This window comes from Balaenoptera borealis (assembly GCF_965194805.1).
Source record: "Balaenoptera borealis genome assembly, chromosome: 20".
In the NCBI taxonomy this organism is placed as follows: Eukaryota; Metazoa; Chordata; class Mammalia; order Artiodactyla; family Balaenopteridae; genus Balaenoptera; species Balaenoptera borealis.
The window spans coordinates 18,886,254-18,913,534 of NC_138879.1; the positions used below are offsets into that span (position 1 = coordinate 18,886,254).

At 48.7% G+C, this 27,281-nt stretch overlaps 2 protein-coding genes across 8 annotated transcripts; both read right to left on the reverse strand.

Annotated features, from left to right (window-relative positions):
• Positions 1-7,172: 7,172 nt before the first annotated feature.
• Positions 7,173-18,741, reverse strand: GSDMB (gasdermin B). The gene is given in 7 exon segments (XM_082374472.1): positions 7,173-8,524; positions 8,961-9,087; positions 9,382-9,436; positions 10,480-10,600; positions 11,323-11,577; positions 16,530-16,601; positions 16,605-18,741. Coding segments are annotated over 7 exon segments (981 nt in total). The 5' UTR covers positions 16,812-18,741; the 3' UTR covers positions 7,173-8,380.
• Positions 18,742-18,831: 90 nt separating this feature from the next.
• On the reverse strand, positions 18,832-26,930 carry ORMDL3 (ORMDL sphingolipid biosynthesis regulator 3). Of its 7 annotated transcripts, XM_082372831.1 has the most exons (5): positions 26,664-26,930; positions 26,128-26,373; positions 21,711-21,910; positions 20,842-20,993; positions 18,832-20,418 (listed from the first exon to the last, which is right to left on the reverse strand). In XM_082372831.1, the coding sequence occupies exons 3-5, from the start codon at positions 21,882-21,884 to the stop codon at positions 20,283-20,285; spliced, it is 462 nt and encodes a 153-aa protein (XP_082228957.1). In that variant the 5' UTR covers positions 21,885-21,910; positions 26,128-26,373; positions 26,664-26,930; the 3' UTR covers positions 18,832-20,282. The 7 variants fall into 7 exon arrangements, with proteins under 7 accessions (XP_082228957.1, XP_082228956.1, XP_082228955.1 ...); XM_082372830.1 differs by lacking the exon at positions 26,128-26,373; XM_082372829.1 differs by lacking the exons at positions 26,128-26,373; positions 26,664-26,930 and adding an exon at positions 25,229-25,375.
• Positions 26,931-27,281: the final 351 nt, after the last annotated feature.

Consider the following 27,281-nt stretch of genomic DNA (forward strand, 5'->3'; position numbering starts at 1 on the left):
ATTCTCAATGGTGAAAAACTGAAACCATTTCCACTAAGATCAGGAACAAGACAAGGTTGCCCACTCTCGCCACTATTATTCAACATAGTTTTGGAAGTTTTAGCCACGGCAATCAGAGAAGAAAAAGAAATAAAATGAATCCAAATCGGAAAAGAAGTAAAACTGTCACTGTTTGCAGATGACATGATACTATACATAGAGAATCCTAAAGATGCTACCAGAAAACTACTAGAGCTAGTTAATGAATTTGGTAAAGTAGCAGGATACAAAATTAATGCACAGAAATCTCTTGTATTCCTATACACTAATGATGAAAAATCTGAAAGAGAAATTAAGGAAACACTCCCATTTACCACTGCAACAAAAAGAATAAAATACCTAGGAATAAACCTACCTAGGGAGACAAAAGACCTGTATGCAGAAAACTATAAGGCACTGATGAAAGAAATTAAAGATGATACAAACAGATGGAGAGATATACCATGTTCTTGGATTGGAAGAATCAACATTGTGAAAATGACCATACTACCCAAAGCAATCTACAGATTCAGTGCAATCCCTATCAAACTACCAGTGGCATTTTTCACAGAACTAGAACGAAAATGTTCACAATTTGTATGGAGACAACACAAAAGACCCCAAATAGCCAAAGCAATCTTGAGAAAGAAAAACAGAGCTGGAGGAATCAGGCCCCTGGATTTCAGACTTTACTACAAAGCTACAGTAATCAAGACAGTATGGTACTGGCACAAAAACAGAAATATAGATCAATGGAACAGGACAGAAAGCCCAGAGATAAACCCATGCACATATGGTCACCATATCTTTGATAAAGGAAGCAAGAATATACAATGGAGAAACAACAGCCTCTTCAATAAGTGGTGCTGGGAAAACTGGACAGCTACATGTAAAAGAATGAAATTAGAACACTCCCTAACACCATACGCAAAAATAAACTCAAAATGGATTAAAGACCTAAATGTAAGGCCACACACCATAAAACTCTTAGAGGAAAACATAGGCAGAACACTCTATGACATAAATCACAGCAAGATCCTTTTTGACCCACCTCCTAGAGAAATGGAAATAAAAACAAAAATTAACAAATGGGACCTAATGAAACTTAAAAAGCTTTTGCACAGCAAAGGAAACCATAAAGAAGACAAAAAGACAACCCTCAGAATGGGAGAAAATGTTTGCAAATGAAGCAACTGACAAAGGATTAATCTCCAAAATATACAAGCAGCTCATGCAGCTCAATATCAAAAAAACAAACAACCCAATCCACAAATGGGCAGAAGACCTAAATAGACATTTCTCCAAAGAAGATATATAGATTGCCAACAAACACATGAAAGAATGCTCAACATCAGTAATCATTAGAGAAATGCAAATCAGAACTACAATGAGGTATCACCTCACACTAGTCAGAATGGCCATATCAAAAAAATCTACAAACAATAAATGCTGGAGAGGGTGTAGAGAAAAGGGAACCCTCCTGCACTGTTGGTGGGAATGTAAATTGATACAGCCACTATGGAGAACAGTATGGAGGTTCCTTAAAAAACTAAAAATAGGACTACCATACGACCCAGCAATCCCACTACTGGGCATATACCCTGAGAAAACCATAATTCAAAAAGAGTCATGTACCACAATGTTCATTGCAGCTCTATTTACAATAGCCAGGACATGGAATCGACCTAAGTGCCCATCGACAGATGAATGGATAAAGAAGATGGGGCACATATATACAATGGAATATTACTCAGCCATAAAAAGAAACAAAATTGAGTTATTTGTAGTGAGGTGGATGGACCTAGAGACTGTCATACAGAGTGAAATAAGTCAGAAAGAGAAAAACAAATACCATATGCTAACACATATATATGGAATCTTAAAAAAAAAAAAAAAGGTTCTGAAGAACCTAGGGGCAGGACAGGAATAAAGACGCAGACGTAGAGAATGGACTTGAGGACACGGGGAGGGGGAAGGGTAAGCTGGGACGACGTGAGAGAGTGGCATGGACATATATACATTACCAAATGTAAAATAGATAGCTAGTGGGAAGCAGCCGCAAAGCACAGGGAGATCAGCTTGGTGCTTTGTGTTCACCTTGAGGGGTGGGATAGGGAGGGTGGGAGGGAGACGCAGAGGGAAGAGATATGGGGATATATGTATATGTATAACTGATTCACTTTGTTATAAAGCAGAAACTAACACACCATTGTAAAGCAATTATACTCCAATAAAGATGTTAAAAAAATAAAAACGTGCCTTACTTTCCTAACATATGGTGATATTTATTAATGTTTTTGTTATTGATTTCTAGCTTAATTTTACTGTGGTCAGAGAAGATGCTATATATAATTTCAGTCCTTTATGTTAAAACTTATTTTATGCCTCAACACATGGAAAATGTTTATAAATGTTCCAGGTGTATATTCTTCAGTTGTTGTTGGGTATAGCTTCCTAAATATGTCCATCAGGTCAAGTTTGTTAATCATGTTGTTCCAGTCATCTGTATTACTGACATTTTTAGCTGCTATCCTATAAATTACTAATAGAAGGGTGTTAAGATCTTCATTATGGCTGCATATTTGACTATTTTGTCTTCTGATCTGTCAGTGTTTGCTTTCTACATTTTGAGATTATATTATTATGTACATAGCAATTCAGAATTGTTGTATATTCCTTGTAAATTGAAACTTTTATCATTGTGAAGTGACCTTCTTTGCCACTAATAATGCCTTATACCCCAAGTTTATTTTGCCTAATATTAATATAGCTACACCAGTTTCCTCTTGGTTAGTATTTACATAGCTAATATTTTTCCATCACTTTATTTTCAATACTTTATATTTGTATGTTATTTAGATATGTCTCATAAACAGCAAATAGATAAATTTATCCATTCTGACAATATTGCATTTTTGCTGGTTCATTTAGCCCTGTACATGTAATTTCTGATACATTTGGATTTCATTCCACCATTTTCTTTTAGGCTTTTTATTTGTTTCACCTGTTGTAGGTTTCTCTTTCTCTTGTTTCTTGTGTTATTTTTGTTGATAATCTTTTTATCCCTCTATTTTTTTCCCTCCACTAGTCTGTTCCTATTCTTTTGATGGTTACCTTAAAAATTATAGCATACTTACTAAATTATCAAAGTCTAAAATTAAACAATATCTTTTCTCTTTTCCCAGATAAGATAAAACCCTTTAGAACACTTTAAATTCATTATATTATTTTATTTTATTATTGTTATCATGTATTTAACCCCCCAGGATGCTATTAATATTGTTTTATTATTTTTATATACAATTACTGTTCATTTAGATGTAACCATATATTTACCAGGGATAATAAATAACCTTGCTTACTACTACCAGAAACAAGATTGGCATCACCACTCTTGAATGTTTTTCACCTATTCCATATCTAGAAGTTTTTACTGCTTCATCCAGTCTCAGCCTCTCTCCATCTTGCTTGTGCTTCCCTCCTTCTCCATCCTCTCTCCTTTCAATGTTCCTCTTCTCCATCTTAGGAGCAAAATCAATAAATTTCTCAGTTTGTTACCTGCAAGGTAGTTTTCCCTCTTCTCCAATACCTGTTGACATCCAACTCTAAAGGATCTTATCTAACCCAAGGTGGTTAAGCTAGCATTTCTCCAAAATGGTTTCCTTCCAAACAGGGTCTCTGACTCAGACTGGAGAGATATAGAAACTATCAGAAGGGGGTATTGCTTGAGCTAAGAGTTCTGAAGAATGAGTAAGAGTTACTGGAATCTCCCACATCCCTCCAAGCTCAGATAATGACTATTCCAACTGACCCCATTTCAAAGCCATCTCTATCATCAGTTTCAGCTTCTGGAGCAGGAAATTCCTTACAGACTTATGCAATTAATGTATTGAACTTCACTCTAGAATCCGAAATGTGAGATGAAAAGAGAGAGAAATCAGCAGATCAAATATGAGCCTCAGGTTTCTAGGTTAGTTTAATCTCCCTTAGACAGGTAGTCCCTTGCTGGCACTCTGAGAGGACAGAAAAAAAAAAAAAATTCTTAGTGACAGCTGGTTGAGCCACCCTCATGAAGTTCTGGGTGTGTCTCCCAAACTTCCCCCAACTCAAAGGCACTTTTGAAGAAAACAAATGTTTACTGGGCCCTAGTAAAAGTAAAACTTAAAGTAAACCCTGTTCTCTAGAAACTTTCACATCAGTGGAACAGACATATGTATTAATAATTTCAGTACAATATGATAATGCCTTAATAGAAATGTATTCAACATGCTCTGGTCCATACAGAGGAAGAAGTAACCAAATCCTTTGGGAAATTAGGATAACTACCGAGGAAGGGATATTTGAGCCTTAACTTAAAAGATGGATAAGGTGGGGGAAGGTAATCCAGGCAGAGGGAGAAAGCAACCTGTATTTAAAAAAGCATGTCATTGTAAAGTACATGACATGTTCAAATAAAAGATCAATAGTTCGGCATGGCTGGACTCAGCATTTAAGGAAAAGGGAAAAGGACTGTCAGAGGTAAGAGGGGACCACCCTGTTACCTTTTATTAAACACTCTCATAGTACCCTGTATTTTTTTTATAACACTTTTCCTACTTTGAACTTCTTGTTCATTGTCTGTTGTTTCACAGTATTCATCCTTAATCCTGGGGAGTCAATAGATACTATCTAAAATTAATAAATCAGGGACTTCCCTGGTTAGTACTTTGCCTTCCAATGTAGGGAGTGCGGGTTTGATCCCTGGTCGGGCAGCTAAGATCCCACATGCCACTGGGCCAAGACACCAAAACATAAAACAGAAGCAATATCGTAGCAAGTTCAATAAGGACTTTAAAAATGGTCCACATCAAAAAAAAAATCTTAAAATAAACAATAAATAAAATAAAATTAATAAATCAAGGGACTTCACTCGTGGTCCAGTGGTCAAGAATCCACCTTCCAATGCAGGGGACGCAGGTTCCATCCCTGCTCGGGGAACTAAGATCCCACATGCCGCGGGGCAACTAAGCCCGTGTGCCACAACTACAGAGCCCACGTGCCCTGGAGCCCACACACCACAACTAGATAGAGAAAACCTGCACACCACAACTAGAGAGAAGCCCGCGCGCCACAACGAAAGATCCCGCATGCCTCAAGGAAGATCCTGCGTGCCGCAACGATCCCTGGTCCAGGAAGATCCCACATGCCACGGAGCAACTAAGCCCGCGAGCCACAACTACTGAGCCTGCACGCCACAACTACTGGAGCCCACACGCTGCAACTGCTGAGCCCGCGTGCCACAACTACTGAAGCCCACGCACCTAGAGCCCGTGCTCCGCAACAAGAGAAGCCACGGCAAGGAGAAGCCTGCACACCACAATGAAGAGTAGCCCCCGCTCGCTGCAACTAGAGAAAGCCCACATGCAGCAACAAAGACCCAACGCAGCCAAAAACCAAATTTTAAAAAATTTAAAAAAAGACCCAATGCAACCAAAAAAAGAAAAAAAAACTTTAAAAAATAAATAAATCAAGAATAAATATAAGAATATCATGTTTAGTTGTAATAAAAACTAAAACTGTTAATATGGGTGTCTCAAGGAAGTGGGACTAGGTTATAGGGTTCAGAGGTTTGAAAGGAAACTTTTACTTAATTTGTTTATATTCTTCTGTACTGTTCAAATATGTCCTCGTGCATATATTATGTTTTTAAAGTTTTTATTGAGATAAAAACTCACAGTAAAGTGCGCAGATCTTAAGTGTTTAGCTTAATAAATGTTTACACATGTAAACATGGTTACACATCCATGTAACCACTATCCAGATCAAGATATAAAATATGTCCAGTACCCCAGAAAATTCCCTCACGCCGCTTGCCAGGCAATACTGCACCCACTGAGATAACCACTATTCTTTTTCTTTTTTTTTTTTTGGCTGCGCTGGGTCTTAGTTGTGGTAGGCAGTCTCCTTAGTTGCAGCTCAAGGGCTCCTTAGTTGCGGCATGTGGACTCTTTATTTGTGGCATGCGAACTCTTGGTTGCAGCATGCATGTGGGATCTAGTTCCCTGACCAGGGATCGAACCCGGTCCCCCAGCATTGGGAGCACAGAGTCTTAACTACTGTGCCACCAGGGAAGCCCCAGAGATAACCACTATTCTGACATCTACCACCATCATGTAGTTTTGCTTGTTTTTCACTTCATTTACATGGAGTTACATGCTGTGTGTTTTTTAAGACTTTTATTGATGTATTGAATATAATACACTTACAGTAACATATACTGATCTTAAATGTTAGCTCAATGAATCTTGATATATTTCCAGCACTCCAGAAGATTCCCTCATGCCCCTTCCCAGTCACTACTGTCCCCACTAAGATAACCACTATTTTGACTTCTACCCCTATTGCTTAGTTTTGCCTGTTCCTGAGCCTCATATAAATGGAATCATACAGTACTGTGGTGGCCATGGAGGGTACCACCCGGATTTTCTTTAGGAGAACCTGCTGTGGGAAGCAGAGTTGACCGAGAACCTCTAGCCTACCCCGCTGTAGATCTGTCTTCTGAGCCCCAGCTCCCCGGGGCTACATCCAGCCAAAGGCTGAGTATGAGGTACTGGAGCTTGGCCCTTCTGCCTGATGGGGAGCCCTCCGGCAGACCACCTTTGCTCAGGTTGGCTTGGCTGAGACCCTCAGACTGTGCTGCCATCTGAGACTCTTCCTACTTAGTCTTTCCCACCTCCTCTCCATTCCCAAGTTTTAGATCTTCATTGTGATTTGAAGGTTTTCCATGCCGATTCCTGCTCCCTCTCCCTTTATTCTTCACGGGCTTTCCCCCTAATAAGTCTCTTGCGTATCTGATTCCATTTCGGCACCTACTTCTCGGAGGACCCATGTGTTTTTGTGTTGGCTTCATTTGCTCAGCATTCTGTCTGTGAGAACCATCCATGTTGTTACGTGTAGCAGTAATTTGTTCTCTTTTATTGCATAAGTATACCTCAATATATGTATCCATACTAATATTATTGGACATTTGAATAGTTTTCAGCTTGGGGCTCTTATTTTTTTTTTTTTTTAAACATCTTTATTGAAGTATAATTGCCTTACAATGGTGTGTTAGCTTCTGCTTTATAACAAAGTGAATCAGTTATACACATACAATATGTTCCCATATTGGCTCTTATTTTAACGTTTCTGTACATGCAATCTTTTGGTGAACACATGCATTCATTTCTCTTGGGTATATGCCAAGGAAGTGGAGTTGCTGAGTCATAGGTATATGTTTAGCTTTAGTAGATACTGGTAAACAGTTTTCCAAAGTGGTGGACCAAGCTACACTCCGACAGCACTTACGAGAGTTCCTGTTGCATATAATATTTTTACAAATTTAAACGTAAAAGTAACTAGTTCAAAAGATAGATACAAAACAAATGTATGCTATATCATCCTAGCTTCATGTTTAAGTTACCATTTTTAAAACTGCTCCATAGAAAAAATGTTCACATACCCCAAAATGTTAATAGTGGTTATATTAAAGGGAGAAGGGAGATCACAGGTTACCTTTACCTTTGACTTTGAGAAATATCTGAAACGCTTTACAACAAATATATATTTCTTTTGCTTTTAATTACATTGTCTTGAAAAATGTTACATAGAACTAAAAGGCTTATGATGAAAACCAGCAGTCTCCTCCTACACTCCTCCGCATCCCTCAGTCCCATGCCTCCTAGCTTGCACACCTATAATTGCTTTCTTGCTTCCGAAGATGTGTTGAAATCCCTTATCTGCTGCCTAATTCTCTTTATTCTTGTGGGTTTCTATCTTTTCCATCGCTTTATTGTCATTTAGTGAGATTTCAAGAGGGAGAGGAAATTAATATGATCAATCTGCCACTTTTAATCATACAATCCAGGCTGATTTTTGGACATTATCATGGTGAATGGGATGTATCAAAAAATAGCGGCTTGTTTTAAAGACATCATTCTGGTGATTGGGAATAGGGATGGTGAGAATGGACTGGGGAGGGGAGCACCCAGAGGCTTGTGGGGAGAATGCTTAAAGAGCTGACAGGAGGGGCTTCCCTGGTGGCGCAGTGGTTAAGAATCCGCCTGCCAATGCAGGGGACACGGGTTTGAGCCCTGGTCTGGAAAGATCCCACATGTCGTGGAGCAACTAAGCCCGTGTGCCACAACTACTGAAGCCTCCAAGCCTAGAGCCCGTGCTTCGCAACAAGAGAAGCCACCGCAGTGAGAAGCTCGCGCACCACAACGAAGGGTAGCCCCTGCTCGCCCCAACTAGAGAAAGCCCGCGCACAGCGACAAAGACCCAACGCAGCCAAAAATAAATAATAAATAAATAAATAATTTTTTAAAAAAGAGCTGACATGGTATTAGGAAAACAGAGAGGTAGGCTTCTCACCCATCTGCAGCAGGATGGAGACAACAACGCAGAAGGCACAGAGAGTCCGTGCCTCAGGGTCACAGCCCACATCATGGGGCTGCTCACCCCAGTTCTGCTCCAGGATATGCTCTACCTGGAAGGAAACACACCAAACTGTAAAATCTAGAAACAAAGAAATATACCAGAAATGGCAAATATTTGGCCGCACTCCTTAATCCTGAGCCCACGGCAGACGTAGCAATCCACCATGGCACTCTTGCCTGGAGACCCTCAAACTCTCAACATAGTGACAGGCGCTGCTGATCAGTCAAGATGGGGCCAACTGCCCTCCTGGGACTAACAGTTTTCCACCCCCTTTCTTGCCCATAGGCAAGCAACAGAGCCTAAAAAGCCCATCCCAAATTGTCCTGGAAACTGTATATCCAGGGAATTGCCACAAACCAGCTGAACAGACAGCTGGCAGAGGACTATGAAGTAGGAAGGGACTGGTCACTGGGACTTCTGGATCCCTTGAGAGCATGGGCATTCACTTCCACTAGGACCTGGGCCCTCAGCCCAGGCTGTCTTACCTTGTCCTTCAAAAGGGGCAGGGTCCCCTTATCTAGGGCCTCAGCACCAAGCTGCCCCTCCTCAGACAGCTCTGGGGGCAAAAAAGAGGGTGGTTGGTAGAGAGGCGAGGCACGTGGTGGGATGGGGCTTCACTGTCTGGTGAGACCTGGGACAAGCATCAGAGGTTCCAGAGAGCCCCCAGGAGTGCCAGATGGGGGTTCTTCCAAAGGGCTCCTGCTTTCCTCTTAGGCTGCAGGAGGTCGTAGGGGAAGAGGAGGCCCCCCCTCAATCCCTGGCCTGGGAAAGATGGCTAGCGTCTGAAGTGTGAAGCTCTATGCCTCACAAAATGTAAAAGGCAGTGTATACCCCCTTCCTCCCAAGATTTGATTCCCCACAGACCCCTCTGCTCAGCATTTCCTCCACACCAGCTTACATCCAAACCCCTCCTCACCCATCAAGTCATCCAGGAAATCCGAAATGGCTTCTGTGTGCTCCTCTATCAAGACGCCAGCAGGGTATATACAATGGAATATTACTCAGCCATAAAAAGGAACGAAATTGGGTCATTTGTAGAGACGTGGATGGACCTAGAGACTGTCATACAGAGTGAAGTAAGTAAGAAAGAGAAAAACAAATATCGTATATTAACGCATAAATGTGGAATCTAGAAAAATGGTACAGACAAACCTGTTTGCAAGGCAGAAATCGAGACACAGACGAGAACAAACATGGACACCAAGAGGGGAAAGCGGGGGTGGGGGGGTGGGGGGATGAATTGGGAGATCGGGATTGACATGTATACACTAATATGTATAAAGTAGATAACCAATAAGAAACCGCTGTATAAAAAAAATAAAATTCATTGTTTTAAAAAAACAAAGATCCGAGCGGCGTTAAAAAGGCTGCATATGGGGCTTCCCTGGTGGCGCAGTGGTTGAGAATCTGCCTGCCAGTGCAGGGGACACGGGTTCAAGCCCTGGTCTGGGAAGATCCCACATGCCGCAGAGCAACTGGGCCCGTGAGCCACAAGTACTGAGCCTGTGCTCTAGATCCCACGAGCCACAACTACTGGGGCCCCCACGCCTAGAGCCCGTGCTCTGTAATAAGAAGCTCATGCACCGCAACGAAGAGCAGCCCCCGCTCTCAGCAACTAGAGAGGGCCCGCGTGCAGCAATGAAGACCCAATGCAGCCAAAAATAAATAAATAAATAAATAATTTTAAAAATTAAATTAAAAAAAATTTTTTTTTAAAAAGAAAGCTCAGTTCTCTCTCTGTAAGGTCCTCTTTCTCCCCAACCTTCCCACCTTGCCCTCCAACAGAAAAAAAAATACTGGGAGAGAGATGGGAGTTAACACTTCTAGGGAAGAATTAGTGTCATGCTGGGGCAAATCCTCGGTCAGTGGTGTCTGAGCAAGGACCCTTCATCACCCTTCTTCTCATTCCCTGGAACTTCCCCCCACCTTCCAGCTCACCAGGGCCCCTCCAGGCTGACACAGACCCCAGCTGAATCGACCGCCACCCTACTCATGTGTTCAGGCTCCCCCATCCACCCCGCCCTACCAGGCCTTGCGTACCCATACTCTCTGCGTTGGCGAAGACGAGCTGCTTTACTCGATAGCCCAGGACCTTCTCAGGGGTGATGGTCACTTCCGTTTGGTGCTAGGAAAAAGGAGCTCAGGTTGATTGATCCCTAGGCGCTTGACATAGTTATCTTGCCTGATCTCCCAAACAATCCTGGGAGGTAGACATTTTTATCCTCATTTTACAGATGAGAGAACCGAGGCTCTGAGAGGGTCAGCAGATGAGCCCGTTTCACAGCAGTAGAGCTGAAATTTGAACCCGCATCTGACCCCAAAACTCATGTTGTTTCCACTTCATTCAACAAATATTTATGGGGAATTCCCTGGCCATCCAGTGGTTAGGACATGGCGCTTTCACTGCCAGGGGCCCGGGCTCGATCCCTGGTCAGAGAACTAAGATCCTGCAAGCCGCGTGGCGTGGCCAAAAAAAAAAAGTTTACGGAGGACAAAACATGCCTGTTTTGTTCCAGGCATCGTGGCTTCTGCCCTCCTGCCTCCTGGAAAGGGAGGAAGACAATGAACAAGCAAAAAACACCCGTGTAACTATGAACCGTGGGAAGCGCTATGAAGCAAATGAAGACAGAGCACCACTAGAGAGTAACAGGGGAGAGACTGAGTGATGCCACACAGACTTTCTTGGGGCAAGAAGAGAAGTCGTAAGAAGGTCAAGGAGCAGGCAAGACTGCTCAGAGAGGTCTAAAGGAAGAGCTGAAGAGCGCGGCGGCTGGGCTGGCAGCCCCTGACCTGCAGTGGGTGAGCCAGGCTGGCTCTCCCACAGTCCCCACCTCCCAGGATCCTAACCTTGTGTTCATATTGGAGACCAAAACATTTCATCGGGTCCCCCAAAATATACTGCTTTTCACTTTTCAGGATTACAGTCTTTGTGGTCTTCAGAGTTTCTGTCACTAGATAAAGGTCTTCTCTCATCGCCTGGATTGATTGGAACGTAGGGGGCAGTTTCCTCTTCAGCTTTCTGGAGGGAGTAAAAGGGGAATGAGAGGGGCCCCACCTCCCAGGGACATTTCTCCCTCTCCAGCAGCTCGTTTCTATTTGAGACTAAGAAGTGCCTCTGAGGCCGGAAGACCACAGCACCCCCGTCCCAGTTCACTTTACCCACTGTGGGCGGGAACGGGGTGCAAAGTGGGAAGGGAACCCGCTAGCATTTCTGGAAGATTACAGTGTGCCAGCACTGTGAGATACTTCACGCGTCATTTCATTTAACCCTCGCTGCCCCGCTATGATGTAGGCAGGATCGCATCCGTTTTTCATATGACGAAATTGAGGCTTAGAGACAGGTCGTGAATGGTCCAGGTTTACACAGCTAATAAGTGTATAACTGGGATACAAACCCCAGTCTGTATGAGTCCAAAGCTTGTGCCCTTCCCATGGCACTGAGATAGGTATCTGCCCAGTCCACAACACTCCCTTCTCTGAGAAGGGGCTCCGACTCCCTGCACTGGTCTCTGGGGCCTGGTTGAATTGTCCACCCTTGGGGGTCCATGAGCATCTCTGATTCCATAAAGAAATTCATCTGGTGACTTAAAACAGCCTGATGGGGGACTTCCCTGGTGGTCCAGCAGTTAAGACTCCACGCTCCCAATGCAGGGGGCCCGGGTTCGATCCCTGGTCAGGGAACTAGATCCCGCATGCATGCCACAACTAAGACCCCGAGCAGCCAAATATAAATACATGTATAAATCTACCTCCCTCCCTACCTGATGGAACTTCTGGTATTCGCAACCAAAAGACCCCCAAGAAAGTCCTACATCCTTGCCTGAGCAGATCTTCCTCTACCTACCCTCCCCCACACAACTCTATTTACACATTCCACATAGCTTCACTCTAGAAACAACAGGCATGCTAGAAAAATTGAGTTCCCTCAGAAAAACTGCAAAAGCCCCCTCCCCAGCAATACCGTGGTGGGTAGGGGTAGTTCAAAGGACCAGTACAATTTCACTGTAAGGCTTTCAGTTTTTAATTAAAAAGGAAAAACAAAAGGCATCCACCCTGCTCAGGGAGGGCTAGCCCAGGAGAGCAGTGGGGCCCCTTCCCCCAACCCATCCACACTTTCCAACAATTGCAGCTAGGGAAGAAGACACCAATACCAACCACAACGTGACTGCTGAGGAGGAAGGCTGGTGATATCCCTCTAAGTCCCTTGGAAGGACCATGCCCTCAGCTATCAGAACTTCTGTGGCACTTGATTGGTGCCACCCTGGTGGGGTGGGCTGGTGGCACTTCCTGTGCAGGAAATGTTCAACGGGGGTGCTTTGATTTCATAGGGCTTCACTTCAGCTCTCTTACCAAGTACTTACCATGTGCTGGGGATAAACAGAGAGGTTAGTAAAGTCAGTCCCTGGTCACAAGTTGTTCTTAGTGCAGTGAGGGGAGGGAACATGGAAACCACTAGCTTACCGCAAGGCAGAGTGAAACAGGCACAAAATACAGATTTGGGCAGCACAGTATAGGAAAACAGAGGAGAGTGGCCTCTTGAAACCATCCAGTTTTGGTCCAAGCCCGAGTAATCAATCACCCTGGAGGACAGCAGGGAAATGAGTGAATTGAGGACCTCAGAAGAAGGGCTCCTGGAGGCTGATCCTGGAAGAATGAGAAGGCTTCCTGAGTGTGGAGAAGAGGAGGGCATGCTTGAGTGAAGCAGTGGGATGGGGAGAGCTGGGAGTAGGGAGTGGGAGGCTGCACCAGCCAGGGGCCCCCCACCTCAGACGCCCTTGGTGCCCAAAATGGGCTTCTCCCTCTCTCCCTCCCCCTTGCTGCCCGCATCCAGCCTCACTTGTTCTTAAGAGAATCCAGGAATTTCTGGAGTATCCGGGTCTTTGATAACTCGATGCCCTGCTCCGGGAACCTGGAGAATGTTATTCCCACTTCAAGTGTTTTTTCTTTGGGTAATTTCACTGTCAAACTTCCCTTTGAGTCTGCGCTGTCCATAACTTGGGACTTAACCTCTTGACCTGGAAAGAGAAAGGTAAACGTCACGTTGAGGCTGACCCAAAAAGATCTCTCTCTAGAAAATCCTCCCTGGTGCACCCCGTCCTGGGCTCCCCTCCATGATCCCCTTCCCTTCTGAGGAATTCTTCCAGCTGTGGCTCTCCAGCCAATGCTGTTCTCACCAGAAGTCATCATGCCTGGAGCCCACTCTGCCACCTTCTTACTAAATGACCTTGGATAAGTCACATCACCTCTGAATCTGTTTCCTCATCTATAGAAGGAGAATTTTTTTTTTTGGCCATGGCCTGCAGCATGTGGGACCTTAGTTCCCTGACCAGGGATCGAACCCGTGCCCCCTGCAATGGAAGCTCGTTGTCTTAACCACTGGACCACCAGGGAAATCTCTATAGAAGGAGAAATATTAATAGTACCTACTTCCCGTGCTTGAAGAGATTAAATAAACTAATGCAGTTAAGCACTTAACGGAGTGCCTGGCACACATACTAAATGTTCAGTAAATGTGAGCTAGTCCTATATAACTATTTGAGAGGCTGAAATGAGACAGGGAAAAGTAAAGTGGAAGAATTAGGAGCCCCTGACCTTGGGGAAGTAAAAGTTAAGCAGAGTTCAGTCTCTGTGTTTGTGTGAACTGTGCAGGTGCAAAGTGAGGCAAGTCTGGAAAGTTGCCCACCCAAGTGGACTCTGCCCAGCCTTGCATAAGGCCTTGCATAAGGGCGTGGACTCCAAGTCAGTTGCTGCCCTGGAGTTAGTGGAGCATATGTGGAGATGCTGCCAGGCTGAGAGCCCTTCTCTCAGACCTCCCAGTTCTGAGCCTACAGAGCAGGGAGAGCTTCTACTGCTGGATTTTGGGGACAGGGCCAGATTTACAGAGAAGAAATGCATTTTGAAACTGGTGGAAATATGACAGACCCAGAAATAGTGCCTGAAATCAGTCCTGTGTGTGTGACGCTAACGTCTCAGGGCCCAATTGTTTCTTGAGTAACGTAAAAGTTTGTGTGTACTTTATCAGAGAGAAAGAAAAATCAAACCTTATGCACACAAAGAATACAGTATGGGGGAATTCCCTGGCGGTCCAGTAGTTAGGACTCTGGGCTTCCACTGCAGGGGGCATGGGTTCAATCCCTGGTCAGGGAACTAAGATCCTGCAAGCCGCGCGGTGCAGCAATCAATCAACCAATCAATAAAACAGTATGGAGGAGAGGCAGGGGGAAAGAGTACCTTGACAGTGGAGAAACCCGACAGGCACTACCTCAGCCAGCTGACCAAGGTCAACATCAACAGTGATAAGTCATGTTGATAGTACATAACCTTGATATGATGTGATGGGAACAGCACTTTACCTCTGCAGTCTTCCTCCCCCAAACCCATTACCTAGGTCTATCCATAAGAAAAAAAATCAGACAAATTCCAGTCTGAGGGGTGTCCTACAATACACCTGACCAGTACTCCTCAAAACTGTCAAGGCCATCAAAAACAAGGAAAGTCAAAGAGGAGCCAAAGGAGATGTGACAACTACATGTAACATGATGTCCTAGATGGGATCCTGGAACAGAAAAAGGACACTAGATAAAAACTAAGGAAATCTGAATAAAGTATGGACTTTAGTTAATTAAAAAAAAAAAAAACTATGTACACCATCTACACCATATAGTTAAAAAAATAATAATCTGTTTGAAAAGGGAGCAGGCCAAGTCGCTGAAAATCAATTTAAATTACCAGTTCACCTCATTCTTAAGGATTTTTTTAGTTTGGTTTCACCTCTCCGTCTGAATTTTTTTATGCAAACAGATAGACTTTCCCTTAAAGGAAGTTAACTGACTTCTTAGTCAAATTTTTTTTTCCATAATTAAACTTGCCCCTGCCCCTGGGGAGTAATATGATCACTGCAAAACATCCTAGTCTTGCTTTAAAGTTTTCTTGTTTCCAGTGAACTTGTCATTTTTTTTGTTGTTGTTGAGAATTAGCTTTTAGTAAATTGACTCTTGGCAATTCTCGTTTCAGAGAATTGACTCAGAGTCTTTGAAAAATACTAATCTGAAAATTTCCTAAAGTCCCTGGCTCACTTAAACCCCACTTGTGGAAAAGCCCACCACCTCAGAGTATTCTGGGCACTGCTCTTGGTCACATAACAGCAGTACCAGGCACGTGGCAGGTGCTCTAAAACTATACAGTGGTGTTAGAATTCTTTTCCATCTCTTGGTGAGACCCAAATGGGCTTTGGCAGAGATGTCTGAGCTGTAAAACTCCTCACCATGAGGCATGAGATGCTGCAATAAGTCTCCAAGTGAGGGTTCATCAACACCTATCCTGGGGCTTCTGAAACCCAAGAAACCCCAGGAGTCGCTGAGCTTGGAAGCAGGGGGATGGAACAGACTTCTCTACTAAGGCCTTTGAGCCCTTAAGGGAGTTCTGCTCACCAGCAACTTCCCATTCAGCCATGATCTCCAGGAACAGAAAGGGATAATAATAATAACCGCCACCAGTAGAATGATTGAGGCGAACTTTTATTGAATGCTCCTTCTTGCAGGCACTGTGGTAAATGATTTACGTAATTTCTCTCTTTTGATTCTTGCAACAGTCTTCTTGAGTTGACAGATGAGGAAACAAACTTAGATAAAACCACTTGTCCAGAGGTTACCCAGCTGGTAAGTGTGGCAGAGCCAGGTTTCGAAGCCAGATGCCCCCAATTCTAAAGACTGAGTCCTTTCCTAACCACTAAGCAAACTGCCTCCATTTAATTATCCATTTAAATGATAAACATTATAAACACATGAGAAGACCTCAGCTACTTTAAAAGCGAATTATTTACAAAGGAAAAAAATAGGAAAGATGACTATTTAAGAAGAGTTTCCAATAAAAATACATTTCCATTTCCCCTATTCCCTTCTCCCCATGCAGCTCTCCCATACATTTCTTAAATTGAGGTGTATGGACGTGTACATACAAATACCACGGTTTCTTTTTTGACTGGCTGACCTCGTTGATAGCAATGGGGTGTTGACAGTGGGGTAGCGTAGGCGTGGGCAAAGTCTCTCACCCACCTCATACTGACCTTGGAGCCCAGGAGCCAGCTTATCAAACAGCCCTTCACCCTTGTCCATCTCCAGGATGTCCTACAGGGTGAGGTCTCTCTTATTATATTGGTATCCGAAGAAACGTCTCCTCTCCTTCACCAGATAGAAGCAGTGGAATCTGTCAGCATCAATGAGGCCTCTGACAGCAATCATATCCCCACCAGCGTCCATGTGTTGGACCACAGCTCTTGCGATTTTCTCAAATACCGCGAGCATGGTGCCTGGACCAACTGGGAAAAGGAAGCCCATTGCAGTTTGGGGGAGGGAAATACTGGTTCAGGTTTTTAAATCTTCTACCTTTGGCAGCTTGGGGTCAAGAAATATCCAAAAGTTCTAGGCCACCCAGAACGGTTTGCCTTCCCTGTTTCCACAAGGTGTGGTGGTCACTACACACTAAGGTGGGATGGCCATCACAAATGCCGGATTCTCCTCTGCCCCTTGTGGAACCCTTCTGGAGGAAAGATGGAGTGGTGATTGCCCCAGAAGGAAAGCTAGATCTGTTTTCTGCATCTCCCACAGCAGAGTTGCCCCTTGCTCAGAGGGGCCTGATGGGTGGGAAGGCAGGCCCACCATCCCCAGCCAGACCCTCACCAGTGCTGATGAAGAGGACCCAGGAAGAGATGAGGGGCATGACTGCCGGACCTCACATTACCAACCCCAACAGATGACTCGCTTGGCTCTGACTCCTGGGGCTCCCCCCTTTCCTGTTCTGCAAGGCAGTTGGATGGTTGCCCCTACCAACCATTTCCCAGTGAGATGGTCATAAACTGGCCACAGAAGGAAACAAAAGAGAAAAGGTAGCACTCTACCTTGGTACTCAGAGTGGCTTGGAGCTAGGTGCTCTGGACAGCCCCCCACCCCCAAGTCCTGTCTCCTCAGTTTCTGGTCAACTTCTGAAGGGTCCCCTTATACTTGGTAAAATAAAATGAATCCCAAAACCCCGCCTGGGGCATCTCCCTCCACCCACTCTCCCCTTCACCCTCTCCTGGTCTACTTTTGTCTCCATCTTGCCTGCCCTGCGGGACCCTCCACAGGCCCACCACCGGGCCAGCCTGACACAGCTGCTCCTCCCCCATTTCTATTCAGCAGCAGCTCTTGTGTCCCCACCATGTTGGACCCTTCGGGCTCTCTTTCCTCCAAATCCTTCTTACTCTTTCCCCTTCCATCAATCATTCTACATCTCCTTCCTTTTGACATCTCCTTCCCTTTCTTCAGGCTCCTTTGCCACCCTCCTGAGGCCAGATCACCCCTCACAGTCTTCCTGGCCACCTTCCCCTAAGTCCCTTCCGGCTAGCCCAGGCACCTACTCACCCATGCTCCCTTCTCTGCCCCTGCCCCCATTATGGTGGCCAACTCTCAACTCACTCCCCACCTAGGAATTCATCTGGGTATATGGAAAGGCTGTGCCCAGGGCCCACAGGTCCATCTCAGGGGCCACCCACCTCTTTTTTTGTCCTCAGCTACTCACCAAAAATGGAGGTTGTAAGAGTCCCCTCTGTGTAAGATCTCTGCACAGTTCCTGGCCACTGTGTCTCAGGAAATTATAATACGGGAATTGAAAAAAAAAAACAAAAAAACAACTGGAAAGCTAAGTGCCCCACCTCTCAGGCTTTTAGATAAGCCACATTATGGCTGGGGTGGAGGCAGACAGGCCAAAGGTAAGAAACCAACCCTTCCCTCCTCCTGGACCCAGGGAGCAGGTGGGAGATAGATAGATATACACAGATGACACTGCACTGTAAAGACTCCTCCCTCTCGTGGCCGTGTGAGCCTCAGTAAGTCCTCTTCCCCTCCCACTCATGCTTATGGCGGGGAGAAGGAAGCAGGAAGATTCCTCTGAAGACACAAAGGCCAGGAGGAGATGCAGCCCTCCAAGGCAAGGAAGAGAAGTGAAACAGGGGAGGAATTCAGAGGAAAGGGCTGGGCACCCCTTGGGACTCTGGCTTCTATATGAAGCCACTGCTGAACTGACCTCCTCCCTGGCCATGTCACAAGCTATCCCTCTGCCAGCCCAGCCTGGCTGAAGCCCAGAGGTGTAAGTTCTGTCTGAGGACCAGCCAGGCGAAGTCCCAGAGCAAAATGCTGCTCTCTGGCCGGCTTGCTGCCTCTGCCGGTTCCCCGCCAGCCCCTCCAGCTTGCTCTGCTGGAGGCGGCAGGAAGAGCAGAGGTCCCAGGGGCCCTCCCACCATCCAGGCAGAGGGTCGGACTGATGCTCCACGCTGCCCCCTCTCCGCCCCCTCCCGGAAGCAGAGGCCAAACTCAGGGGAAATAGGAACACACTGTCCTTTATTTGTGTTTCTCAGAATACTGTACAAAGGGAGTAAAAATCCTATTCACACTTTGCTTAGAAAGATTTTGAGGTCAAAGTTCCTTATGATACGTGGGGCAGGGGTTGGGGGGACCAGGACGCAGAAAAAAGGGCCAGTGACGCTGCCACCGCCACTGCCACTGCTCCCTCAGAGCCCTGGCACCCACACCTTCTCAGAAGTAACACGGACCCCAGTCAGGCTGGGGAGGGGAGAAGGCGGCTCCCCTCCAGCCCACGCGAAGGCTCCTCCCCGCCCCTGCAGGTCACTCCCTGCACCTGCCGCTGTCCCGCTTGACAGGGACCATGCGGGACTCTGCAGCCCACCAAACCCGTTTGGAGGTGGCCTGATGGCCCCATAGGTACATGCCACACAAGAGGCCCCGCCCCGGCGCAGTCTGCATGAGGAGGTTACCGGGTGAAGGGCTGCGGAAGGGCCCCACCATTCGTCATTTCTGTCCCATGTCCCCGCGGCCCTCACACCACTGCAGACACGGGTGTCAAACTGGACCTGTGCTTACGATGACGCACAGGCCCCTTCCACCCATCTCCACCCCCTCATGCCAACCCAGGAGCAGCCTCCCTTCCCATTACCCCCACCATGCTGTGGGTAAGTGACCCCTCCAAGCCTGCCCCCTTCCCTGACCACTTCCCAAAGAATGAGGTTGGGTCTGTTCCTCCCCCCGCGTCTTACACGAACCCCCGCTGCTATACGGCCCCGTTCTTTTCAGTCTCAATTCACCCTCCCCACCCCTGCCCCCAGCCCCCTCCCCACCTCCACCAGGGACAGGAGGCTGCAGCCCTGGCCCCCCACCTCTGGGACCAGGCCATGCACACCCAGCCCCACCCCCCACATCTCTTTATCCTCCCCACCCGCACCTAGTACCCCAGGGGGGCTGTACGGGAGCTGTCTGACTTGAATTAGACAATTCTCTACCCGGAGGGATGAGGCCCTGTCACACAACTGCTTTCGTATATATAAGCACACACTAAGTGTCATCCTAAAGACTTAAGAATTAAAGTGAAACAAACTAGAAGCTGTACCGTTCCCTCTGCCCTGCTCACAGGGGTTAAAGTGCTTTAGCAGGCCCAGGAGGAGCAAGCGAGCAGGGGGCTTCCCTGGCCCCTCGTCCCAACCTCACAGGTCTGTGTTCAGCCCAGGAGCCCAGCCCATTCCAGGAGCACCCCCATGAGGCGAAAGGAAAAGATCAACAAAATCAGAAGGGGTCAGAGCCCCAGGGGGGCCCACCCCAAACTACTTCAAGTCTGCTACTGCGGGAAGTGAGGGGGAAACTAGGGCCCAGAGGCGCAACCCCCATCTCTGGCGGTACCCAGCGGCTCCTTCTGTCTTCAGCATCACAGCACAGGCTTCTACCCCTCCGCTGCCATCCCAGGCAGGGGAAGGGGCTGCACCCTCAGTACTTATTGATTCCAAAAATCCGGACTCCATGGAGCTGGGGCAGCTTGGGGATGAGCACGCTCATCAGGGACACGGTGTTGAGGATGAAATGCATCTGGTCGTACTTGGTGTAGAAGCTGGTGAGGAAGTACCTGGTGGGGAAGGTGGGGGCAGGTATAAGACTCTGTTTGGAAGACCCCTTTCTCCTTCACTCCCTGGTCGGGGGAGGCAGATTCCTGACAGCCGAGGAGTTATGGGAAAGACCCCCCCGGAACAGAAGTAGGGTGGCAAGATCCGCGCAGCTAAAGAAGCCCCTGCTGACCCGGTCCCCTTGCTCTACCCCAAGCCCATGGGCCAAACTCACTGGCAGGAAGAAAGCCCCAACCGAGGAAAGATAGGACCAGGGAGGCACAACCTGAGCCCAGCATAAGACCCAGGGACACCCCAACTTTCCTTCCTTTGCTCATTCCTACGCCAAGAGCCACAGCTGGCGAGGGGTTTAAGCCTCGCAGGGCCCCAGGGTCCCCCAGGCCTTGGCCTTCCTGCTGGCGTCCCCCTCTCCCCAAGGCACTCACAGCACGATGGGTGTGATGGTCAGGAATTTCCGAGATGCCGTGAACTGGACTCCATAGTCCATTTGCTCCCAGTGGGTGAGCAGCCTCGCCTTGCCCTGGTCCGGGGTCTCAAAGGGGGTCCCCTTCACCGTGTGCAGGAAGATGTACATGCCCTGGAGGGAGGGGCCTTTGTTAGAGGACGCAAAAGGCCAAAGGCCCTCCAGCTCAGCTCCTCCACCCCAGTCACAGACGTGGGCTCCTGGTGATCTGGAGCCCCCTCTGCTGGGCAGGGGGGATGTGGGCTGGAGGTCAGGCGGGAGGAGCCGGGAGCCTGGCCAGAGAATAAGGGGACCCACCGGATGAGAGGGCAGGCCTGGCATGAGGAGAGCTCCCGGGGGGAGGTGTCAGCCACAGAACCAGCATGGAGACGCCACCCCTCCAGCCCAGGGCTAGGCTCCCTGTGCCTGCCAGCTGGCAGGGGGCAAGCAGATGGGAAGGAACGAGGCCCCTGCTTGCCCACCACAAGAATACCAGGGAGCAAGCAGGTAGTGAGGGAGCAGAGAGGGGCAAGAGGGAAAGATGCTCTGAGATCCTAACTCGGGAAAGAGGCATTTCTGCCCCAGGCTAGGACCTGGGTCCTCTGGACTCTTTAGGGCCCTTAGTTCAGCTCTCCATGGCCCATCTTCCAGGTCCACAAGTCACCCCATCCTAGAGGTGTGGCCATATCTGCAGATTTTATTCCAATAAAGAGGAGTGGGGCAGAAAGAAGAGGGTGGGGTCTGGGCTCTGGTGACAGGTGCCGTCAGCACGTCACCCTGACATCTGGCCCACGTCTGGCGGGCTCCCACACTCCCCAGCCCCGCCAAAGGCAGGCAGCAACAGGCCCTCACCATGTTGTGGATGAGGTTGGTGAGGGTCCAGACGACGGGGACGCTCACGAAGGGGATGCTGAGCAGCACGACGTGGAGAAGCCCGATGGCCAGCACGTAGGACAGCCAGATGCCGCGGCTGTTCATCACCCGCGTGTTGGGGTTCACCTCGCTGTGTGCCGTTCCCACGTTCATCCTGCTGCCCCTCTCCTGCCACTGTTCTGCAAACAAGCAGCACAGGTGAGACAGGCCACACCACTTTCCCTGCCCGCTCACACCCGCCACATCCTGCAGGGAAAGAGGCTCTGCTCTCCCCCAAGAGCTCCAAGCAGGTCTACCATTTTGATTCTCAAGCGAGGAGGCCAGAGAAAGTCCATGTAGACTTAACTCTATTCACTTCTCACTGCTGGGTTGGGATAAACGCCAGGCTGCTCCGCACACAGCCCAATCAGGACGGTGCCCTTCCAGGCACTGGGACTGCCTGGGTGGATAGGTCACCAAGAGGCATCGAGCCCCAGAGTAAAGAAACCACTGCCCATCCCGCAATCTCACCCCCCAGAGGGCCCTCTTCCCACGAAGCCCAGGGGGAGGGGAGAAGAGGCCTGTGCCCTAAGAATCACTCAGCATAACCCCTGCTGGACTCCGTCTTGCTGAGGGTCTGACATAAGACATCTCCACCCCTGAGCCCCCCGCCCTCCCGTTAGAAGGAATAAAAGGAGATGAGAACAGTCAGTAGTGGATAAAATATTTGGGGGTCATTGCTTCTACCCATCTCCCCTAATTCTCCAACCCTGGGTCTGACTGGCAGGGTAGAAAGAGAGGGAAAGGGAAGAAAAGAGAAAACAGACTAGAGACAAACTTTGCCCAGACCTGGAAGCTGCCTTCTTGGTGACACAAAACAACCCATCCAGATGTTTTATCCATTTGGCATCCACTCAGGCTAACCCTCGTGATGCCACCCATTTTGCTGCCAAACTACCAGGGCCCTTTTCCCCACCAGAGGAGAGGCAAGGATAGAGAACATAGCCAACATCTACAGCTCCCATGGGTGGCTGGAGCCCACATCAACATACCTCTCCCAGGGATACAAAACCACACCTGTGGCCTCTCTCCTGCCCCCCCCCCTTTTCTCTCTGCCCACCCATCCTCACCTGGGCCTCCTTTCCCAGCACCTGTTTCCAGGTGTAAGTTAGCACCATGCCTTCCCCTGCCCAGCTCTAAGGGCAGAAGCCCTGCAGCAGGAGGAACCAGGAGGGCTGCCCTTGATGCCCATGAAACAGTGCAGCCCAGCTGCATTCCTGGATGCAGGTAAGGAGGGGAACGAGCAGCCCCGTGTCCAGAGCTCAGCTGTCCCCAGATCCCTGAGGGCCCTGTGACCAGCAGGAGGTGGGGACAGATGACACCTTTGTACTGGCTCTCCTCCCTAGCTGAGGGAAGATCCTGCCTGACAAAGACCCTAAGGTCATCACCATGATAACAGCCCCATCTTTCCTGGGGATACAGAAAGGGGTCCCAGATGAGGGCATCCTGGAAGTGCCCAGAAGGTCACCTTCCTCACCCTGCTGCAACAAACCCCCTCAGAATCAGTTGCCCTCTATCTCTGGCTAGGATCACAGAGTCTGCATAGGAGCTGATTCTCAAGAATCAGTTCCCTACTTCCAGGATAATGGGAACAAGTTTCCTCCTTTCAGATGGCTCCAAGCTTAAAGACCTCAGGGGAAATGTGACCCACAACACACTTTCCCAACATACATACATACATGAGATGCCCCAGGGTGCATCCAAAAGTAGTGACGCTCCTGGGGCCCACCAGCTCAACCCATTAGGCTGGATCACTGGGCCTAAGAGAAACCCAAGGAAATTAGAAAACCAAGAGTGACTCAGTTGTTTACCTTCCCAGGGCCTTAGGGCTTCAGTTGCCCTAACAGAGCTCCTGGGACACCTACTGCACAAAAGCCTCCACCTGGTGGACAGGCGGGTCGGGGAGACTGGCTAGGAAGTGAGGGCTCTGAAGGACTTCATTACTGACGAAGGAGAGAGAAAGAATTCCCCAAGTCGACCAGAAACTGCTGCCCCTCCCCACTTCTCCCTAACCTAGACCTACAAGGGTGTAGGAGTAGCTAGACCTCTAGTCCTCCCTAGTGTTTTGTCCAGGAGTGCTAAGAGCCTTGCTGAGTTCCAGATCATCCTACGCTCCTTTCTGGCTGTATCAGGGCATCCAACGAAGCCTGATGAGTCTAGGAGGGGCCCAGACCTATGACTTAAATGATGCCCTGGGAAGCTTCTTCCTGCAACCTGAACACTAAGTGCCCTGAGAGCAAAACATCTCAGGAGCCCGCCCCCTCAAAAGAGGCCCCACCCCCAAAAAAGAAAAAAACAGAAGAGGTCAATAAACTAAGAAAAAGACTGGCAGCAAGAAGCACTCTTGAGACTTTTGTGTGACTAAGGGTACATATCACCTCTGCTAGTGAAATAACCAACTGCCCCTGGCCCAGAAGGGGAGAAATGGAGAGGAGAAGCTGTTGGAGATAGAGTAGGTGCACAGCAGCGGAGCCTGAAAAGTTCTGCTGCCACAGCTGGCAGCTGGCAGGTGGCTGCCTGTGTCAGTCCCTGATGTGGTTTCACAACCTGCCTCAAACCAGAGCCTGCAGCAGCTTTGTTCTGTTAACTACTTTCTTGCTGGTAATTCTTTCCTACTCCTTCCCTCCCTTCCCCTCTGGCTCCGTATACAAATATCTCTGCCTAGCGGGTCTGTCAGACACCTAAGCCGAGGCCACAGTGCCAGCAGCCAGGTGAGCGCTTCCTAATCTCTCCCCCAAGTAAGGGCAGCAAATCTTTCACCTTCTGGGTTGAGGAGCACAAAGCATCCGAGCCCGCAACCTGGACCCCAACGGGGAGTCCCTGGCAGCACGCCACAGTGCCATTTTCATTCCGCCCACCCCGCAACCCGCAGGGCCACAGTCGTTCACCTCGCAGCTCCGGCTCTGCCTCCCGGACTCGGGGTAGCGGTGGGAATGGAAAAACGGCGAGTACAGGAGGGAACTCACACTAGCACGGGGAGAGGGTGAAGCGAGGAGGCGGAGTTCTCACTATTGTTGGGGTGTTCTGAGTGGGACTTCAAGCCGAAGTGGGGGGCCTCCGTTCCGTTCCCCAGCCTGGGACCTCGCACTCGGAGCCTGGCCCGGTCCGGAGCCCCACCCCCACCCCCACCCCCACGCGTTGACCCAGCCCTGGAAGCGAACAAACCTTTATCCCCGAAGCCCAGCCTCTCCCCGCCCCCCACCCCCAGACAGAGCACTCCTCCTCTACGCCCCATCCCGGGCCTCCCGCCCGCACTTTCCCCTTTGGGCATCCCTTCGACTGATGCACGCCCCCCCGCCCCGCCTCGGCTGATGCACCCCCTCCACCTCCGCTCACCCTGTCCCGGTCCCCTCCAGCCACGGGCGCCTCCCCAGCAGCCCCTACCTCCTTTCCCGTCCCGCCTCTAGCCCCAGGAGGCTCCCGGTTTGGCCACTTCGAGGCCGCCCGTCCGAGCTCACCGTGCGGGGCCGCAGCTCGAGGCCCGGGAGGGTTGCCCGGGGGCGAGGGCCGCTGCTGCTCCAGCAGCTGTAATAAGCCGCGGCGGCAGCCACCCCGCTGGCAGCTCCGGCCGAATCAGCGCCCCGCGCCGGCCCCCATTACGTCACCGCCCAGCGCCGGCTCGCCCGCCGCCTCCTGGGAGTTGTAGTGTTTTTTTTTTTTTTTTTTTTAAACCCTGCTCCAGCCCAGGCCTCGCTGGGGCCGCACGCAGCTTTCAATAGCAAGAGAAACAAAGATCAGATGGTATCGCTTTGGCGCATAGCAATGCCTGATTCGGCGTCTGCGCGCTGCATGTGGGGTTTACTCTTGCCCGGTTTTGCTGGCGAGGAAACTTGGAGTTTTAAGTAACTTGCCACAGCCCCCCGCTGGGTCCCCCCCAGAAATTCTGACCTCAAGTCAGAGTTTTTCATCTACACCTCGCTGTCTCTGCCCTGGCCCTCCAGAAACCGACTGGCTCAGCCGGTGCTGGACCCTCCTGGAAGAGGGTTTTTCACAACGTTGGTTAGGATGAGAGTCTGGAGGGCAGAGAACTCAGTCCACAGCCTGTGTGCTCCTCAGTTACACCTGACCCAGGCTGGCCTGGGCCAGGTCATATCCTCGGCCTCCCCACATTAGAAGTTGGAAGAGGACTTGGGAAGGCGACCTGATGAATAGCCAAGACCCTGAGTCCCAGCCACAGGTCAGCTGTTTGGCTTTGGGTGGGAGGCTCTCAGATCTGCACTTTTCACCTCTCCATGCTGTAAAGGCAAGGGCACAGATTTTCCTGTCAGGTAGACTTAGCAGGCACTGTTTCACCAGCAGTGTCACCCTGGGCAAATAACTTGTCTTAATCTCCAATTCCATACCTGTGAAAACCTACCTCCGAGGTTGTGGGAATTCAAAAGAACGTATGTATAGCAACTGTTGCGTGGTAGGAAGCTATTGCTGTAGGAGGTTGAACTAAATGGCTCTTGAGGTCTCCTGGGTCACTCCCACTCTCCATGTCACCAAGAGTGCCTTGTTTGAGGAGTTTCCACGCCCCCGACCCAGCTTCTAAGTCCACTCTATGCACAACAGGGCTGGAGTAGCAGGATCAGGTGATGTCATGACACGCCAATCTGACTGGCTGTAAACACACACTGAAGGTGAGGAGACAAAAAGGAGAATGCTGGCCCAGGGAACCTGGGGAGCACTCCTCTGTGACCTCACCCACCCTCCCCAGGGGGCTGCCAGGGAACAGCTGTCACAAAGCAGGAGTGGGGCCCCCAGAGGCACCTAGTGGGCACCAAGCAGGTGGATATCTGAACCACTCATCGCAGGAGAACAGGCAGCTTCTCGAATATTTCCAGGGCCAGTAGCCCAAGAGCACTCAGCCCAAGACCTAAATAGTCACCCCAGAGTCTGAAAATTTTTTACCTGTGTCTTACAGAAGTTCCTGCTGGTTGGGAGAGGCCCCTTTCCTTACAGTCAGCCTTGTGAAGAAATAAGCAAAAACTGAGTGTTGTCCTTTCCTTAGAAGCCTCCCCGGTATTGAGGCAAAAAAAAAAATGTCTCTTATTTTTCCCAAAGTGAGCCTACTTGTCTCCTTCGACTTTTCTCTGGGATTCTTCCGTCTTCCCCGAAGTTGATCAAGCTCTCTGATCTTTGCCAGTTTCCTCACTCTCTGTGAAGTCCAGTGACCCAGACTGGATCCACGTCTCAAATAAGGGTCTGACTAATGCATAGTCTTAACAGAAAGATTATTGGACATGCCATGCCCTATTAATAGCTCCTGTTATCAAGGGTTTGTTTTGTTGGGTTTTTTTTTTTTTCACAACGGGAATGAACAGAGTACTGACTCACTCTAGGTCTGTGGTAAATTGTGGCTCGCTTTCTGCTTAATTTAGCCTGAGTCCGTGTCATCATCTTTCTCCTCTAGCTCTCTGCCTTCATAATTACCATGTCTTCACCAAACATCCTTCAGCCTTGAATAGGCCTAAGTACTTAGAATGAGTGACAGCACTCTCGTGTGGTGCTGGGGATGCATAACCCCTT